This window comes from Camellia sinensis, chromosome 2, assembly GCF_055761805.1.
Source record: "Camellia sinensis isolate YWXY chromosome 2, ASM5576180v1, whole genome shotgun sequence".
Lineage (NCBI taxonomy): Eukaryota > Viridiplantae > Streptophyta > Magnoliopsida > Ericales > Theaceae > Camellia > Camellia sinensis.
This window is the reverse complement of record NC_138962.1, coordinates 118,731,215-118,749,872: the sequence shown is the minus strand read 5'-3', so window position 1 is coordinate 118,749,872 and position 18,658 is coordinate 118,731,215. Positions and strand designations below refer to the sequence as shown.

The 18,658-nt window shown below is 33.8% G+C and overlaps 1 protein-coding gene and 1 long non-coding RNA gene across 3 annotated transcripts; both read right to left on the bottom strand.

Moving 5' to 3' along the window:
* Window positions 1–4,720: 4,720 nt before the first annotated feature.
* On the bottom strand, window positions 4,721–5,154 carry LOC145820306 (uncharacterized). The gene is made up of 2 exons (XR_014361574.1): window positions 5,023–5,154; window positions 4,721–4,913 (listed from the first exon to the last, which is right to left on the bottom strand). It is a non-coding gene; the product is annotated as an uncharacterized LOC145820306 (long non-coding RNA).
* Window positions 5,155–5,699: 545 nt separating this feature from the next.
* Window positions 5,700–11,607, bottom strand: LOC114301919 (NADH--cytochrome b5 reductase 1). Of its 2 annotated transcripts, XM_028246876.2 has the most exons (9): window positions 11,242–11,607; window positions 8,785–8,926; window positions 8,463–8,553; window positions 8,268–8,345; window positions 7,163–7,243; window positions 6,909–6,998; window positions 6,485–6,550; window positions 6,144–6,233; window positions 5,700–6,046 (listed from the first exon to the last, which is right to left on the bottom strand). In XM_028246876.2, exons 1-9 carry the CDS (start codon window positions 11,411–11,413, stop codon window positions 5,954–5,956), a joined length of 903 nt encoding a protein of 300 aa, XP_028102677.2. In that variant the 5' UTR covers window positions 11,414–11,607; the 3' UTR covers window positions 5,700–5,953. The 2 variants fall into 2 exon arrangements, with proteins under 2 accessions (XP_028102677.2, XP_028102678.2); XM_028246877.2 differs by lacking the exon at window positions 6,909–6,998 and having other exon boundaries at window positions 11,242–11,501.
* Between the last annotated feature and the right edge of the window lie 7,051 nt (window positions 11,608–18,658).

The following is an 18,658-nucleotide window of genomic DNA, read 5'->3' as shown; positions in this document are numbered from 1 at the left end:
TGAGACTAGCCCAAAGGAGAGTCACTTTCAAATAATTATGAACTGGGTAGGATAATATAACTTATGTAATTTGACAGATTAGAATTGAATACCCAAAGGTAACATGACTAGTTGAAAAATTGCATAAATTACTTTAGACTTACATAAGTGATTCTTGACGAGTGGACAATAGATATACCTAAGTTTTTCCCAAAGGAAAGACTTATGTGATATCAATAGTTCATCGTAATTCTCAAAGCTTTAATATGTATATTGTTTATGCCTTTTTCCATGTTACTTATGAGATCTTGTGTTAATACCTCTTAAGATTTGTCAAAAAGATAGCTTGCTATCTAAGGTGGTTGGACTTAGAAGGGAGGCTATATTGACTCCTCCGACCTTCCTGGGATCTTACTTGGTTATTGACCAAAGGACTCTTTAGTGACGTTATCTTAACGCTTAAAGTAAAATTTGGTTAAAGGCTGTTGAAGATCGACAAGCCACTTGCTGGCACTATTATGGCTGAATTGACAACAATGAAATATGATGGCAACCGAGGAGTTCAAGATCACATCCTCAATATGGCTGATAAAGCTGCAAAGCTTAAAACTTTAGGAATGCAAGTTGATGAAACTTTCCTCGTGCAGTTTATTCTCAACTCACTTCCATCACAATACAGCGCATTCAAAATTCACTATAACACCAATAAAGATAAGTGGAATTTGAATGAGTTGACTAATATGTGTGTTCAGGAGGAAGTGAGGTTGAGGGAGGAAGGACGTCAAACTGCATTGGCTGTAACTCATGGAGCTATAAAGAAAAAGAATGGTAAGTTTGTAAAATCAAAGAAAAATCCACCAAAGAAAAAGAATGAACCTGGGGAAGAAAATCAGGCTAAGAATGGTTTCACTGTCAAGTGCTACTTTTGTGGCAAGAAGGGACATGTGAAGAAAGACTGCAGCAAGTGAAAGGCTTGGTTCGAAAAGAAAGGTAAGAAATTTTCTTTTGTTTGTTATGAATCAAATCTTGCCGAAGTACCTTCTAATAAGTGGTGGATTGACTCTGGGGCCACGACCCACATTACAAATGACATGCAGGGATACCTCTCAACCAGGAAACCGAAGGAAAGTGAAAGATTTGTCTATATGGGGAACCGTCTCAAAGCTGAAGTTGTAGCTGTAGGAACCTATCGACTGATCTTAGAGACGGGTCATCAGATGGATCTAGAAGACACTTTTTATGTTCTTTCAATTTCTAGGAATTTAGTTTCGTTATCCAAATTGGATCGTGTTGGATATTCAGTTTTATTTAATTGTGGAAAACTCAATTTAATGTTTAATTCAAAAGTGATTGGTTCTGGTAATTTATGTGATGGTTTATATAAAATTACCTTAAATCATGAGTTTGCACAATCATTAGTAACTCTGCATTCGAATATTGGTTTAAAACGTGGTCTAATTAATGAAAAATCATCGATCTTGTGGCATAGACGGTTGGGGCATATCTCCAGAAATAGAATTGAAAAATTGGTAAAGAATGGGATTTTGGAAAACCTAGACTTCACTGATTTTCAGATATGTGTGGATTGCATTAAAGGAAAGCAAACCAAACACACCAAGAAAGGTGCCACAAGAAGTAATGAGCTTCTTGAGATAATTCATACAGATATTTGCAGGCCACTCAACATCCCATGTCTTAGTGGTGAAAAATATTTTATCACATTTATAGATGACTTCTCACGTTATGGATATGTGTATCTAATTCATGAAAAGTCTCAGGCTGTTGACATCCTTGAGGTGTACATAACTGAAGTCGAGAAACAATTAGATAGAAAGGTTAAAATAGTGAGATCAAACAGGAGTGGTGAATATTATGATAAATATGATGAGTCAGGCCAAAATCCTGGCCCATTTGCCAAATTCTTAGAAAAGAAAGGCATTTGTGCTCAATATACAATGCCTGGTACGCCACAGCAGAATGGAGTTGCTGAAAGGCGTAATCGTACACTTAAAGATATGGTTAGGAGTATGTTAAGTTACTCAATTGTACCTATTTCAATGTGGGGTGAAGCTTTAAAAACTGCAATGTATATCTTAAATAGGGTTCCCAGTAAGGCGGTCCCAACAACTCCTTTTGAGTTGTGGACTGGTAGGAAACCTAGTTTGAGACACTTACATATTTGGGGTTGTCCAGCAGAGGCAAGAATCTTCAACCCACAAGAGAAAAAGTTGGACTCAAGAACAATATCTGGATATTTCATTGGTTATCCAGACAAGTCTAAAGGGTACAAATTTTATTGTCCTAATCACAGTACGAGGATAGTGGAGACTGGTAATGCTAGATTCCTAGAGAATGGTGAAATTAGTGGGAGTGAGAAAACACGAGTGGTGAATTTCGAGGAAATTAGGGTGGATGTGCCAACATTTGACCCTTATCGAAAAGTTGTTGTTCCTCAGACTATTCCACAAGCTGAGGGAAACGAACAACATGATGAAAATCCTTCACCACCTCATGTTTCACCACTTCATGAAGATACCACCATTGAAAATATTGTAGAACCACCACAACCGGCAGTTCTGAGAAGATCTCAGAGGGAAAGAAAGCCTGCCATTCCAGATGATTACATGGTGTATCTACAGGAATTTGATTTTGATATTGGGATTAACAAAGATCCAGTCTCATTTTCACAAGCCATGAATAGTGATGATTCTTCTAAATGGGTCAATGCTATAAATGAAGAGTTAAAATCCATGGAACAGAATAGTGTTTGGGATCTCGTCGAATTGCCTAATAACTGCAAAAAGGTCGGGTGTAAATGGGTCTTTAAGACCAAGCGTGACGCAAAAGGCAATATTGAACGATTTAAAGCCAGACTTGTTGCCAAAGGTTTTACTCAAAAAGAAGGCATAGACTATACAGAGACCTTCTCTCCAGTATCTAAGAAGGACTCGCTTAGAATCATCCTAGCATTGGTAGCTCATTATGACTTAGAGTTGCATCAAATGGATGTGAAAACTGCTTTTTTAAATGGGAATTTGGATGAAGAAATTTATATGGAGCAACCCGAAGGATTTGCAAAGAAAGGTAAAGAACATTTAGCTTGCAAATTAAAAAAAAAAATCCATATATGGCCTTAAACAAGCTTCTAGGCAATGGTATTTAAGGTTTAATGATACCATTACCTCTTTCGGATTTAAGGAAAATGCAGTTGATCAGTGCATATATCTGAAGGTTAATGGGAGCAAGTTCATTATGTTAGTGCTATATGTGGATGACATTTTGTTAGCTAGTAATGACCTTGGCTTATTACATGAAACCAAGGAATATCTCTCCAAGAACTTTAAAATGGTCGATATGGGTGAGGCAAACTATGTTATTGGCATAGAGATCTTTAGGGATCGATCTCGAGGATTGCTAGGACTATCTCAAAAAGGATATATTGATCGTGTTTTGGAGAGATTCAATATGCAGTTTTGTTCAGCCGGTGATGCACCCATCATGAAGGGTGATAAATTAAGTGAAAAACAGTGTCCAAGGAATGACTTGAAAAGAAAACAAATGAAGGACATTCCATATGCTTTGAGGCTACAAATCATGCTTTATGGTTGCGAAATTTCATCTCAGGACTTGGTGTTGTTGACTCAATTGCCAGGCTGTTGAAGATATATTGTGACAATACCGCAACAGTTTTCTTCTCTAAGAATGGAAAGTATTCCAGTGGTTCCAAACACATGGAAGTAAAGTACTTGGTTGTTAGAGAAAGAGTCCAGAAACAACAAGTGTTAATTGAAAAACTTAAGCACCTCTCTTATGATTGCTGATCCATTCACAAAGGGATTGCCACCAAAGACATATAAAGAGCATGTTATCAGGATGGGTCTTTTAAGCAACCCTTGATGTGTATGGTTAATCGTGAGTGCTTATTTTCATTTGACACTATTTGCGCAATAATAATTTTGTTTCTGTTTTTCCTGTTCTAAAAGTGTGTGTACACATTAAATTGAATATTGATAAACAGGGAATGTCTTAACAAGACAAATTACAGGGGCCTTTCAGGAAAATAATTATATATCCTGATAATGGACTGGGTTGGTAAAGGTTATCAATGGTGTAGTACATAGAAGGAAATATGACATAAATATTATATAACCGCTATGACTCACATTGGTGATCTGAAGTAATCACAGTATTATAGTTTCTAATATATCTGAACTTATTGACTATTTTTTAAAAATTCGTGATCACGTGTCAAAGTTTTTAGTGTGGAATCCAATGAGTCAAAATTTTTAAAGTTGCATATTTTTTGAAAAAACTCATAATTGCATCATAATCGGCTTAATGGGCTAAGTGGGAGAATGTTGGATTTATTTTTCTAGTGTGGCCCAATAGCCTACATATTTTCTACATGTTTTAATTTATTTGGACTCCACAAATAGATAAAGCCAATATTTTGAGATCAAGTTCAGTAAATAGAATTTTAATATAATCACTTTTCTAAGATAAGAAGGAAACCTTGATGGATTAGGAATTCTTCTGATAGAGTTTATCTGACCCTCTTCTCTCCTCTATATAAGGATGGGTGACTCCCCTTTCATATCATGAGTATTATTCCATTACTTTAAGTTTTATAGTCATCCTAATAAAGTGAGAGACAGAGAGAAGAAGGTGAGCCAAGAATTAAAGGTTCAACTCTAAGGGGTATTTTCTCAACTTCTCTAATTCAATGGCTGACAAAGGTATATTCGTTTTATTCTTGAGTTGTATTGAATTCAAGATCCTGTAAAGTTTAATTCCGCATTATTATTATGGTTACATGTATTATAAAATCTTACACCAGCTTCCACCATAATCATCAAGAGTCATCTTCAGTTTCATAAACTCCACTCCTTGAGCCCAAGCTTCCCACAAATACTATAGCAGCCAGAAGCAAACCACTGCAGCAACTCAGACAATGAAGCAAACATTTTGTTTTGCATTTTTGTGTTGACACAGTACTAATAAAGCATTTAGACCATAATTCTACAACTTGAAAACTTCTACCACCTTCAGCCAGCCAGCATCAGTGAAGCAGATGACAGAATCAGCAGAGCAAAACCAGAACAGATCAGCAAAACCAGAGCAGAGCAGATCAGCATTCAGCATTCAGCATTCAGCTCCAATGAAAACCAGAAGCAGATAACATATCAGATCAGAGCAGATCAGCATTCAGAGCAACATAACAGAGCCACCATATCATATCATAGCAGATCAGCTGAGAAGCAAAAGTAAACTCACCGAAACAACAGAGCCACCATCTCAAACACCCAGACTCAGCCCTCATATCAAACCGAACAAAATGGACCAACATAACAGACCATTACCTAATCAGACCAAAAAGAACAAAACATACCAACATGGACAGTCACAGAACAAAATAGACAAAACATCTACCAGCTTCCAGTGAACACTGCTTCCATATGAAGAATTCAACTAATTAAACAAACTGACATATGCATAGCTCAGCTCCCATTCCTAATGCAATATATGGATGAGTTGAGATCCTACAAGTGGGTGCCCCAAAGATTTGAAAGGAATATTGTATGTGTACACAATGAAATGAAAAACTTTTGTTTTGATTTTCAATTCTCATGATTATGTTGTGATGTAATTGAAATATAATACAACCATCCATAGAATAGTTAGGATAAAATAACTATGCTAAATAGTTAGAAAATGGCAAGTGAAAGATCAAGTTGTGATGTATACAAAATATAATTCAACCGTCCATAGAATAGTGTCAGGATAAAATAACTACATTGTACTCTTGAATTTTTAGAAAACATATCATGCCATGACAGGTCATGCCAATACAGTTTTCCTCCTTTGTTAGTGAATTGTAAGGTCAACTAATCCTAATTAAGGAACATTTATTAGCTTTATAACATTAATAACATTCACAACATATACAAAGTAGAAACTAGCAGATGGATCAGATTCAGAACTCAAACTGCATTTCTGAAGTATAACCAATTGCATTAAGGTGAACAGCCATGGCTTTGTTCATGCCTGCTGGCCCACACCTCAATATCTGCAAAAGAAAAAACATTGTAATTAGTAACATAAACAGTAGGCTTTATAAAATACATATATATATATATATATATAAATCTTTATCAGAGATGAACCTGAATATTCGGTCCGGGTGAAGGGCAATGGCTTTGAATCATTTCCTTTGATACATGCCCAACACCACCATTCCATGCATCAGTAGGAGCCTGACCAACAACAACATAATTAACCATTATTCCAATTTTAATAACTTGCGATGTTTCATTTCGCTCTCGGAAAGAATATCTATAAAGAAGCTCCAATCATTGATAGTTCAAAGCCAGTTACCAAAATGCCTTGACACGGGAGAAAAATTATATAGGAGGAGGAATGACTTCTAAAACTAAATATAGCCTTGATAAATTGGGATGTAGAGAAAGATAAATTGAAGAAAAATAAGGTAACTAATTAACCTAACCTGGGTTACAACATAATAAACTTTGAAGCGATTGGGGAACTTGCTAGCGAACACATCTAGTTCTTCCTGTAAAAATATCCAAAAAGAAAAGAGTAAAATAATTTAATCCATCATATTCATTCGATAACCCATCATATTTGAATGCATGTACAAATCATCACATTCTAAAATGATATCTCCCATGTACATACTGAAGTCAAGTAGATTGAATGACTTTCAGGTTTTAGCAGAATCACATATAGTCTAATAACACTCTTGAATTTGCTCATTCATAGTTTCCGTACCACACACGCTGTCCAAAATTAAGTATCCAATCAAAATTTCTAGTTGGTCCCTAGAATTCTTGATAGAAAATGATCAGATTAGCCCCTACACATTTTCATGCTAATTAATAACAGAGTGAAGGATGAATAGTGCAATTTACCTTCAAAATAATGTCCTCCAAAGTATGATTTGCATAGATAAGATGCAAATTTGTTTTATCTTTTGGGTTCTCTAATATGGCTCTGGCAAGCTGATGTGGATGATGGATCCAGAAACAGAAACATAAACAGTACATATATGAACTTCTAATCAAAGCTATAGAGAGAGGAAGTTTCCAACAAAAAGCCAAAAGAAAAAATTTCAAAAAAAAAGGTATTTCTGCCATTTCAAATGCTAATATACATACATACATACCTGAAACATTGGGGTAATGCCGGTCCCACCAGCAAGCATCCCAAATGCTCTAACTTGGCCTGGTTTATATTTGAACCGCCCCTTGAACCACAAAAACATAAATTTAAGAAATGAAAATAAAAATTACCTGAGGGAAATTAGTAATTTACAGCATGATAGTTTCTTTATCACAGTCTAACATTGGAATAGTTTCTTTACTTTTTTCATTTTTATGAATGTTTTTGGTGGGTAACAGTGTAAAACTTTCACAACTCAATTCCACCAATGGTTAGGTAAACTAGAAAGTCCACAGTAGCCTGACATGATGACATACAAATCTATGGCTTAAATTTTCCAACAAACATTCTCATGTTTTGACATATCATGTTTCATTGTGGCAATACTAACTCATTATCTTTGAGAATTTGACATACTATTCACTAAAATTAATTATAAATATATCAAAGTCAAAGCGAAGAGTCTTTGCTGCATAATTCTATGGTTGGGGAAGCATTATTTAAATTAGAATAACCCATTGTAGTTTATAGACTACAGGAACACTGAATTGCAAGACCAGTACATAAAACACCAGAGGCAAACTTTTGGACTGTTAACTCGGTTTTGGGTAGTAGAACTCAACCTAAAAAGTTAGCTTTTGCGGTGAGGGTGCCCTCACAATTTTATACTCTACATTACTTTATATTTGTACACAAGCAATTCACACCTTTCCTCATGAGTGTGCTCACTCTGTAGCACCTGCCCCATACAAGCTAGGGGGACACAAGCTCTAATACCATTTTACACGGTCTTAAGTAAACCTTGACCAAAAAAACTAGTTGTTGATGTCAGGGTGCCTTCACACTTGCATGCTGTACATTATTTTACTTTTGTGCATAGTCTATGTGGGACTCCACTTGACATGGACTTCAAAAAAAAAAAATAGTGCCAAGTTCAACTGATAAATATGCTTGCTAGACACCGGTCTGGGCATGGAAAGTTCGGAATCAATATAGAAATTCACTTTTAACTTCTTTTTTTCAAAATTTATTTTTGGAGTTCACTATGCTGAGGACATACTATTATCAAATTAACAATTTAATCAAGCATTAAAAGTACGAGTAAGAACCGTTGGTCCCTTCACAGCCAGGAAATCGCCTTCATGCATCTCTCTGAAATGGTGTGACATCCTTCCCTTTGGATACATCTATTGAAACCAAAACCAAAATCAAAACCAACATCATAAAGCCCAACCTCTGCGAGGACAAATTAAAATGTCTCAAAAACCATGGGAGAGTGTTTTCAAATACAAATTAATGTGTACCTTTACCACAAGTTCAAAGTAACCGAGATCTGAATCTAAAGTAATTGGGGTATATGGTCTGATAACTGCTTCACCTTCGCTGTCGTTTCCTCTGCCCAACATAAAAATAGACATATCAGTAAAAATAGTGCTATAAATATGAGTAGTTCCAAAGAAAAACTAGTTGCCATATAAGCATAGTGGTCTTTGGCTTCTTGAAGCAATTTGTATTAGGAATAATAACTCACCAACTGCATCATGAATGATTTGAACCTAAAAAAATATATATATCGAATAGAATTACTGAACATTAAAATATAGAAAAGGCAGTTAAAAAATGAACCTGCATCTTATATGGTGCCCAACAGGAAGACCCAAGACTGAAGTAGGCGTTGGAAGGGAAAATCTGAACCTTGCAACATTATGGGTAACTTTTGTCCTTTTAACAAGTTTGAACTCTACGAATTTCTCAGGATCTAAGCACCCTATTAACACATTATTACAATAATCAGTTTGCAAACAAACAAGACTTAATCACCACTAGCCACATGATGACTAAAATATGAATTGAATCAAATTATTCAGCTATTAGATATATATACCCAAAATAATTATAATGATCATTAGGATATAACATCGTCGGCTATTAATTAAATTATAATGATCATAATGGCCATCTACTATTTGCAGTCCTCCTCCTCAAAATGATTGGAACCAGTTGCATAGAAGGTAAGACACCAATGACAAAATTCAATGTTCAATGTTCAATTTCATTTTACACAAGTTATGAACCCATAAAATAGAATAAAATGAGTTTCGTATCGACAAGTGTGATGGGATAAAGACATTGACCCCAAATAATTCAGAAGAGGATACAAGAGTACAAAATGCTATCGGAAGGAACACAAACACAAAGGCACACTAAGCCCTTTGAATATAATTTCTAGGTGCCATATTTCCTATACCAAAAGATTAAATTAAGATCCTTAGAAAAAGAAAATATATGTCATCCCGAATTTCAGAAATTTATAACAAGCAATTCTAAAATAGGCAAGTTTGCTATGAGTTTGGGGGTCCAAGCAACATGTAAATTGCTTCAAATTACAACTAAATATTCCAAAACTCTTACAACTAGAACTGAAAAGATAATAATGAAGATTAAAAATTAGTAAATTACTTTGGACACCAAAACAGGTTCAGGTGATTAAATATAGGGACTTCTAAAGTAATTTGAATCAGATTCAGGTTGAGCAGCTAAGATTACTCTATATTTGGATTTTTTACTCATTTACTGTAAAGAGTTGCTGATCTGACTTTATTGAGACACAAGACTTAGGTTGTGGTTGGATCATAGATTTGTGTAGAAATTTAAAAAGAAGAGAGGAAAATGTGAGTGAAATGTGAAATAAAAGCCAATCAATAGCTAACGCATATAATAATCCGTTACAGAAATCTGATAGCAAACTACAAAAATATGGGTGTCTCATGTTAATAATAAGAATGTTACACAAAGAAATAAACCATTCACTAATATTCTGTTTGTAGTTTTCTATTTATATTTTAAAAAATTTATAAATTATAAATAAAACTCATTTGGTGTTTATTTTTGTTTTGTAAAAAGCGAAAAAAAAAAAAAAAATTATATTCACCCCTAGTTCTTGTAACAAAAAATAGAAATATATATATATATATATATATGATTTGTGCACCCAAAAAAAGGGCACAACATAAAAAGTTGTGCTTTTTGTGGTGAATGCCTGTGGTGCTTGTTATGCTAGTTTATGGTAAAAGTTACAAATGACGAAATGGTATGAACAAAGTACAAATTTTTTTTCTTTTTTTTTTTTTTTTTTTTAAACAAGATAAGTTAAATCATTTTATGGTTCATGTTATAAAATTTTGTGGTGTTATTACGAAGAACTTATCATATCCACCCTTTTAAGGGTGCACATATATAGTAGCATCTTCCCCCTAAAAAATAAAAAAAAATAAATAAATAGGTTCACATGTTTAGAAAATAAATTCTCATTCCGTCCTCTCTTTTGACCCTCTCAAGCCACCATTCACTACTCATCACCACCACTGGCCACCGTCACTGACTACCTCCTCTAGTAACCATCTCCCGTTGGTGGCAATTAACTCCAAGTATTGGAAATCACCGATCACTTGAAACCACCTTTGGCTCACCTCTCTAGTAGTTGACAACCACTTTTAGTCACCATCTTCAACAGTCAACAACCACCTCTGACCACCCCACTCACTTATTTTCTATACTAATTTTTAAAACACATTGCACTAAATGCATTTTTTGCTTTTGCTTTTAACAAAAGTTTGTATAAACATGTTTAATGTTTTCAATAAACAAAATTTAATAAACCATAAATGTTACCAAAAGAAACCTAAATATCTTTTGGATTGTTTGAGTTTTCTAAAAGATAGACATAAAAGATCATTGAAAACACTACTAACATATAAGAGTTTTAGGACCAAATTTTTTTGTTCCTAAAACTTTAATTTCTCATAAAGATGCCAAAAAAGATTGTCTTGGACAGACTTGCCTAAAGATCACTGGAGCCCTATGATCATCTCTGCCTTTTTAAGCAATCAAAAGGAGAATTGAAGGTATGATGATACCATCAAAGAGTAATTAAAATGATTGGGAAAAAAAAAGGGGGGGGGGGGGGGGGGCGCAAACTAATGATGCAAATATATGTATTGAGCATATTGAAGTAATCACCACAACTATACAATTCAATAATAAATAAATAAATAAGTGACATGCAATTTGTTGAACACAGACCTTTAGGTTTCTTTTTCAAATAAAGACGGGCGGCAACGACAGCAGCAGCAACAGTAGTGATGAAAATAGTGAGAAGAGCAACTGCAACATCATTCAACATGTCATCAGGACGGGGGAACAATGTTCCTGGGAATTCCATATTTGAAAACCAGTTTCCCACTCTCCACTCCATACAAAACCAGACCAACCTCAAATTTTAAACAGTTACTATAAGTTAAAGTAGTTACACTTACACATCTTTTTTATACGTACCATACTATACCATACCTGACCCTTATACTTTGCTTGTTATCCTCATCTTTCTTTCTTCTTCTTCTTCTTTTTATAATTTACTTTTGTGGGTCTAGATCAGATTAGCAAGGAACCAAGGAAAGGATCTACCAAAATTTATTAACTCCTACTTTTGGCAATTTAAAATAAAATGCAGAATTACATAAAGTGAAAAAAAATATATATATTTTTAATGTCTTTGACTTGTACCATGTACAAGTCCACTTGCATTTTCATAAAGGGTTTATAGGTGGCAAATCCATTTTTATGGGAGGATATGGTATTAAGTTCAAAAATTGATCTTTTATGGAAATAAAGACATGATTAATGAAAGCATTTAGTAAGGATAATATATTGTTTTAAATAAATCTTTTTTTTTTTTCCCTTCATTTTTAACCCACTACCACTAGGTCACTATCGGACCGTCAGAGTCAAAAAAATCATTAGTAATGGCCAATGACGGTGAATGGTAATAGTGTTGATATAGACATGTAGACAAACTAGCTAGACAGATAAGTGTCACATGGACAAATAGATAAATAACACGTGGACAAATAGGAGAATGACGTATGGATAGATAGGTAGACAAAGTTGACATATAAGTGATGTGGACAGACAGACAAATAAGTAGGAGTAATGTAATTTTTCAAATTGTTTTGTCTTTTTGGCTCTAAAAGAATAGAGCTTGTGCTATTGCCCAAAACTTATGGCTTGAATGCCCTTTTATAAAAGTTACAATTAATTTAAGTTAATTTCACTAATATGTAATTTCCTTAAATTTTATTATCACAATTTGTAAGTCCATACATTAAGTATTGAGGGGGAAAAAAATAAAAAAAAAATTCCTAAGGTTTGAGCATTGTAACAAAATAAATTTTGATTTTTGAATTTTATTAATTTAAACCTTAACTTTTAAATTATTTTCCATTTAAATCATTTATCTATTTAATTAAGTAAATTGAAGGGAAAAAGAATATTTGAGTTATCACTACAACATATAAGAGTTTTAGAGACCAAATGTTTTGGTCTCTAGAAGTAAAATTTTTTTGTAAAAGACATTTAGAGACCAATTTCTATCGTCATGAGGATAGTCGCTAAAATGTCGTCTCGAAAAGTGAAAAATAAGGCTTTTAGAGGCAAAATTTTGAAAATGTCACTAATAAATAGACTTTTACGGACAAAATAATTTGGTCTCAAAATGGTTTATCTTTTGAGACAAAAAATTTGGTCCCAAAAGGATAATAATTTATCACTAATGTCTAATTTTTGTTGCTAAAAATATAATAATGACATTTTTTGCAATAAAAATATTTGATCCCTAAAAAATAATTTTCTTCCTAAATTTTACTCTCTAAAACCTTAATTTTTTTTGTAGTGTATTAAACTCAATACAAATGGTATTTTAGATATTTTATGTATACCTACGTTGAGTTTAATGACAAATACTTTTCTTTCAAAAATTTTACTGAACAAAAACAAGCGAATGATTTATATTAAAAATAAATCAAAATATTAAAATTTAAATTGATAAAATCAAAAACTTATAATATATTTTATTTCAAAGCTAAAGTTTAGGGCTTTTTTCATTTTTTTTTTTTTTTTTTGGGTAATTGTCCCTCTAAGTATTTTTCACAATATTTAGCAAGGGCTTTTTACTTGGTGTTTGGGCCGGACTGAACATGTAAGCCCAGGCCCAATGGGCCTTAATTTGAGCTTTTCCGAAAAAAAATTTCTTTGCTCTTTTGCTATTTTTTAATGTATGCAAAAGTTTACTATTATATAAAAAAAATAACTTTATAAATTGGCACATAACAAGAAGAAAGCTACTTTATTATAGTTTAATTTAACAAATTTTTAAATAGTTGCAAGTTAAGTACACATCTTTTCTTATTTAAAAATTTGCAAGTTACGTACACATCTTATATTAATTTATACATGCATACATCACACACCTGCCCCTTATGCTTTGCTTGCTTTGGTCAATTTTTTACCTTGACATTTTAAAAAAAATGTATCAACTTAAATTTTATTACCAAAAATTGTAAATTCATAATATTTGATATTTTCACAAAATTTAGTGACTTAAATTTTAGGGTAATTATTTGGGATAGGCTAAATTAGCTTAAGGGATTATTTGGCACGACCTAAAAAAAAAATACTTTTTATCTTTTAATATTTTTTTTTATTCATATCACCTCTCTACTTTTTTGCACATATTTTCGTAAAAAAAAAAAATACACTTATTTAAATCATCTCAAACACCCTCTAATTAACCAATAAAGACAACATAAGCTAATTTAGCTAATAAGACAAAACATCACAACTAAACCATAATCATTTCACTCTTTCGTTCACAATCATCAAATCAATTACAAAAAAGCCAAAATTTATTCCAAACACAATTTTTTTAGCTAAGCTAAAATAACCAAAAAATTATGCTAAATTAGGTCATCCCAAATGAGGGTTAGTGAAATTCCCACCATAGATACTTGATTTTTATTCAATTTCATGACTTTTTTTTGTTCGGGTTGGGCTTCTCTCTAGTCCATCATCTAGACTGGAGGGTGTTGTCTGGGCTCGTGGGGTCTACCACGGGTTCCATTTTGATGATCTGAGTCGTTTATTTTGATAAGTTTTGATCGATCTAATATTTGTAACCAATTTCATTTTATCGTATCTGTACCCAAAAAAATAAATGGCCTACTTTTAAAAACACATTGATCGTTAAATTTTTTTAGAAACAAACTCGATAAAAATGAAGGGGCTACGAATATCAAATGGACCTAATTTTTTTAAACATTATATATATTCCCGATAAAATGAATAATTTGGATCATCAAAATCGGACCCGTGGTGGGCCATACGGGCTTAGACACACCCTCTAGTCTAAATTTGAACTGGAAGTAAGCCCAACCCTTTTTGTTAACCTTTAAGGTCTTAGGAGTTGTTTGATAAAATTTAAAACTAAAAACTGAATATTGAATTTTCTAAGCTGAAAAGTTGTTTCATGAAATTTTAGTGTTGAGTTAAAACATGTTGTTTAACATATACAATTAAATTTCAAATTTATTATTTTTAAATTGTATCTTTCAACTTTTGTGTTGTGATGATGAGTTAGTGGTGGTGGAAGAGACGAAGGCATTAGCTATGGCACCAATAACAATGACGGCGAATATAGAGGGATAGTGATTGTAGTAATAGTGGAAGAGTAACGTCATGGAAATAAAATATGGTGGTGGTTGTGGTGTAATGATGGTGTTAGTGGCAATAGTTGTGGAGGTGAAGAGTTGTAATAGTTGTTATAGTCATTACAACAAAAAGAGGGTTTTTATGGCACCAAATACACATTGTACATAGGATTCTACGATGCGTAAGGTAAAGCTATGTTATGACCAGTCATGGAAAGTCATTCACTTCAACGGCATGTCGTACTACATCGTTAAAAATCCTTTAACTACGGATTTTGTGCTTCGTAATTGATTTTTGTACAACTACTTTTGCATGCCGTTAAAAACCCACTAATGGGGGTTATAACAGCAACGGTGACTATGGCGGTGGTGGTGGTGGTGATGTGGTGACAGAAATGAAATGATGGTAATACTTATAGTAACAATAATAATGGTAATGGAGATGGTAGTAGTAGTAGTAATTGTAGTGGTAGCAATGGTGGCGGTGGCGGTGGCGGTGGCGGTGGCAATAGTTTATAATAATAAATGTCAACGTTTATATTTAGTATTTATAAATTCAATCAGAATTAAGTAAGTTTCATATCACTTAATTTTTTTTTTTTAACTTCTAATCTACATTTTGAGAGTCGCTGAATTTTTTAAGTGATATCAATTGTGATTATCAAATGAATTTAATTGATTTTCACTTAATATATTCAGTTTTAGGTGTAGAATTATGTTCTTAAAACTTTTGGGAAATTTTATTTACACGCCACCAATCCTCTAAATCCACATCATTTCTATTAATTTTTTTTGTTACATTCATATCTTTTTAGTCAATTACATTTTTAACTTTCATATTAATTTCTCAATCCACACCACACCGCCCCTACCAACCCTAACCATTGCTAGTAGCCCATCATCGTTGCCTCATCCTCTTTCTTCTCCGACAAATCTCCTTGTCACTCCTCCTATTGCTAGCCTCTGCCTTCATCGCCACCAACAGCCACCATCACAACAACCTCACCCCCCACCTTCCATTCTTCACTTCTCCCTTACCATTGCTTCCCTACGTCATTGTGATCCATCAACAACAACCACCAACGCAGTCACCCTGACACATCCCGGATTTACACGGTCCGATTCATGTGAATAAACCACCCAACGATGAATAGTAGATAAAAACTCTCATGCAAATGAATATAATATAGTCACACAATACATGTGTTTTATTCGATTTTATACATTCCTAGATACAACATCTAAGTCGAATGGATACTCTGTAACTAAAACATGCACAGATGTTAAAAAATCAAGTTAGATGCCCTGAGGCTTACATCATATACAAGGGTGTAACCCATACAAGAATGGCACACGGCCAATAAATAACATAAATGGCCCTTGGCCTACAAATAACATTACCACCCTACACGATTACAAACACAACTTCACGTTGTGGTCCATATCCATACATGTACACTTGAAAAACATTTTAGCCACGTAGAGTGAGCATAAAGCCCAGTAGAGAATATTTCAAAAACTAAACATGCTCCACCAGCATAAATGAACGTACATATATACAATATGCCCAAATGCATTTTCAAATCCATTTGATTTCTTAACAAAATCATTTCTTTCCAATTACTAAAACCTTACGTTTAATCAAAACGTTTTACGAGTTCAAAACATTAATTTGATATGAAATTCCTTTCCAAAAACCAATCTAGGTGTCTCAATACCAACCAGTAATTACATTGCTAAATCAAATGTGAATACATCGCTAAACAACAACAAATACATTGCTAAAACCATTTTTCAAACATCTTGTTCTAGAACCAACATAATAGTAAATAAAATTGGTAAATCTCCAAAACAGATACAACCTTTCACGGATATTTCATCCGTAGGAAATCGTAAGACGACACCCATGTAAATGTAGCCTATACAAGCGCTACTATTGCCATTTTATGGATATTTTGCCCACGGGAACCAGCACCCATATATACATGCATTTTTTGGAACTTTCACTCAGACACACTGGCCAATTTATTTTATGTAACAACAACTTTCTCCCAAATTCACCATTTTATTTATTCTTTTTAATAGTACAATACATGTAACTCAAAATATTATTTTTTCAAAACAATGCAAATGTTCCAAAACATAATGTACGAATTTCCAAGACCTCTTTTCAAAACATATAGTTTCAATTTATAAAATCCATTAGATGCTACATGATATGAATGATTTCAAATTTCCTAATCCACATGCAATTTCTAAGGCACAACAATACTATCCTCCAATGCAATAATTAAAAGATAACAATATAGATACATTTTTCCAAGAGAGTAACAACGTTCATTTTCAAAATCCCACAACTATTTCCTTTCCAACCAAACCATTTACCACAAATCAATCCAACTCCCAAAGCAATATCATTTGGGGTTTTCTACAAATTGAGGCTTTTCCACTTTTAGAAATCCACGTGCAATTTTGATTACCTAAAGTAACTGTAATAGCAAAATCATAGCCCAACAATACCCCAATTTCACAAAACTTTATTTTCTTTCGAAATCACTTTTGAGTAAACGAAAGCCACCATGTCAACATATCTCAATCACTAATACAAAATCATAACCTTGTTCAAAACTTATTTGAAAAATCTTTTTTTATATTTCAAAATACACACCCTAAGTTTAACCCAAAACACCAAAATCCATAGATCTTTTGAAATAACAAATAACAAGGATAAAAATCATACCAAATATACATAACAAAATAGGTCACAAATATGCTACCGAACTCATATTGAGTTTAAGAAATAGATCCTACCTCTTGAAGCAAAGAGGGGAACTCAAAGAAAACCAAAGTTGATGAAATCGCGAAACTCTTGGATCAAAAGAAAGTCGTAATGAGATCTACAATCTTTCTTAAAGGACCAAGGTGAAAAGATGCCTCTACGTGAGTAGATCTAGAGATCTAAGTGGAAAAAAAGTGAGTTTCTAAGAGAGAGAGAGGGATTTGTGGTTTAAAGAGGGAAGAAAGAGAGAGGGAAAAGAAAAAGTGAATAAGAAAAGTGTTGGACTATTTATAGTGGTAGAATAATAGCCCTAAAGTCAAAGGAAAGAATAAGTCAAACCCCCAAAAGTAGAACCCCAAAACTGAACAAAAAAATCTGGAAATTAACTCATAGGGGTCGACCCTTCAGACAGTGGTGTCGACCCTTCAGGAAGAAAAGCTAAGACACTAATGTGTGTAGAGGACAAGGGTCAACCCTTGGAACCAGTGGTGTCGACCCTAAATTTCAGAATGTAACCCATAACAACACAGTAAGGGAAGGGTCGACACTCAAAACTGTGGTGTCGACCCTATAGACCAACAAAGACACTAAGAGCAAGGCAACAAGGTGGTGTCGACCCCCAGGAAGGCTAGTGTCGACCCCATAACAAATTTTCCAAGGCCCCAAAGAACTTTTCAATGTAAACAAGTGCGAACGAACAATGCCAACAATTCTAAATCGAATCGTACTCCTCCAAAACCGAAATACAACAACTCCAAAGACTCTCAAAATGAAAATAAAGGAATTAAACACACTCTTTAATAGTTTAAAGAACACAAGTGCTACAACCACCCCACCTTTGGAAATTTCGTCCCCAAATTTTGAGAAACGCCAAAACCAAGAAGGCCACCTATTCTATAAAAGAAACGCAACACTAACCCAAGCTTAGATCCATCTAGGGATACGTCTTGGTCTAACACCTTGAGGTCCTGAAGCCACCCGAACACCAAGAATGGTAAGAAAACCTCACTGATGACTCTTCGATCCACATAACTTGTTGTAGTCTATGAGACAAGAAACACTAACTATCACCACAACAACAACAACTCGGACTCTAAGACGTGATCTATGCCTCAACCACCAACAATACCCAAATCCCTACCAAGTGCCCAACACTCGGACACAGAGAATAAGGAAGCTA

Excerpts from the sequence above, each read along its gene's own strand:
- LOC114301919 (XM_028246876.2), bottom strand. The coding sequence starts at position 11,413 with ATGGAGTGGAGAGTGGGAAACTGGTTTTCAAATATGGAATTCCCAGGA. Across the intron at positions 8,346-8,462 it reads ACTTTGAACTTGTGGTAAAG|ATGTATCCAAAGGGAAGGAT; the intron begins GTACACATTAAT and ends TGGTTTCAATAG. Across the intron at positions 7,244-8,267 it reads TGGCTGTGAAGGGACCAACG|GGGCGGTTCAAATATAAACC; the intron begins GTTCTTACTCGT and ends TTGTGGTTCAAG.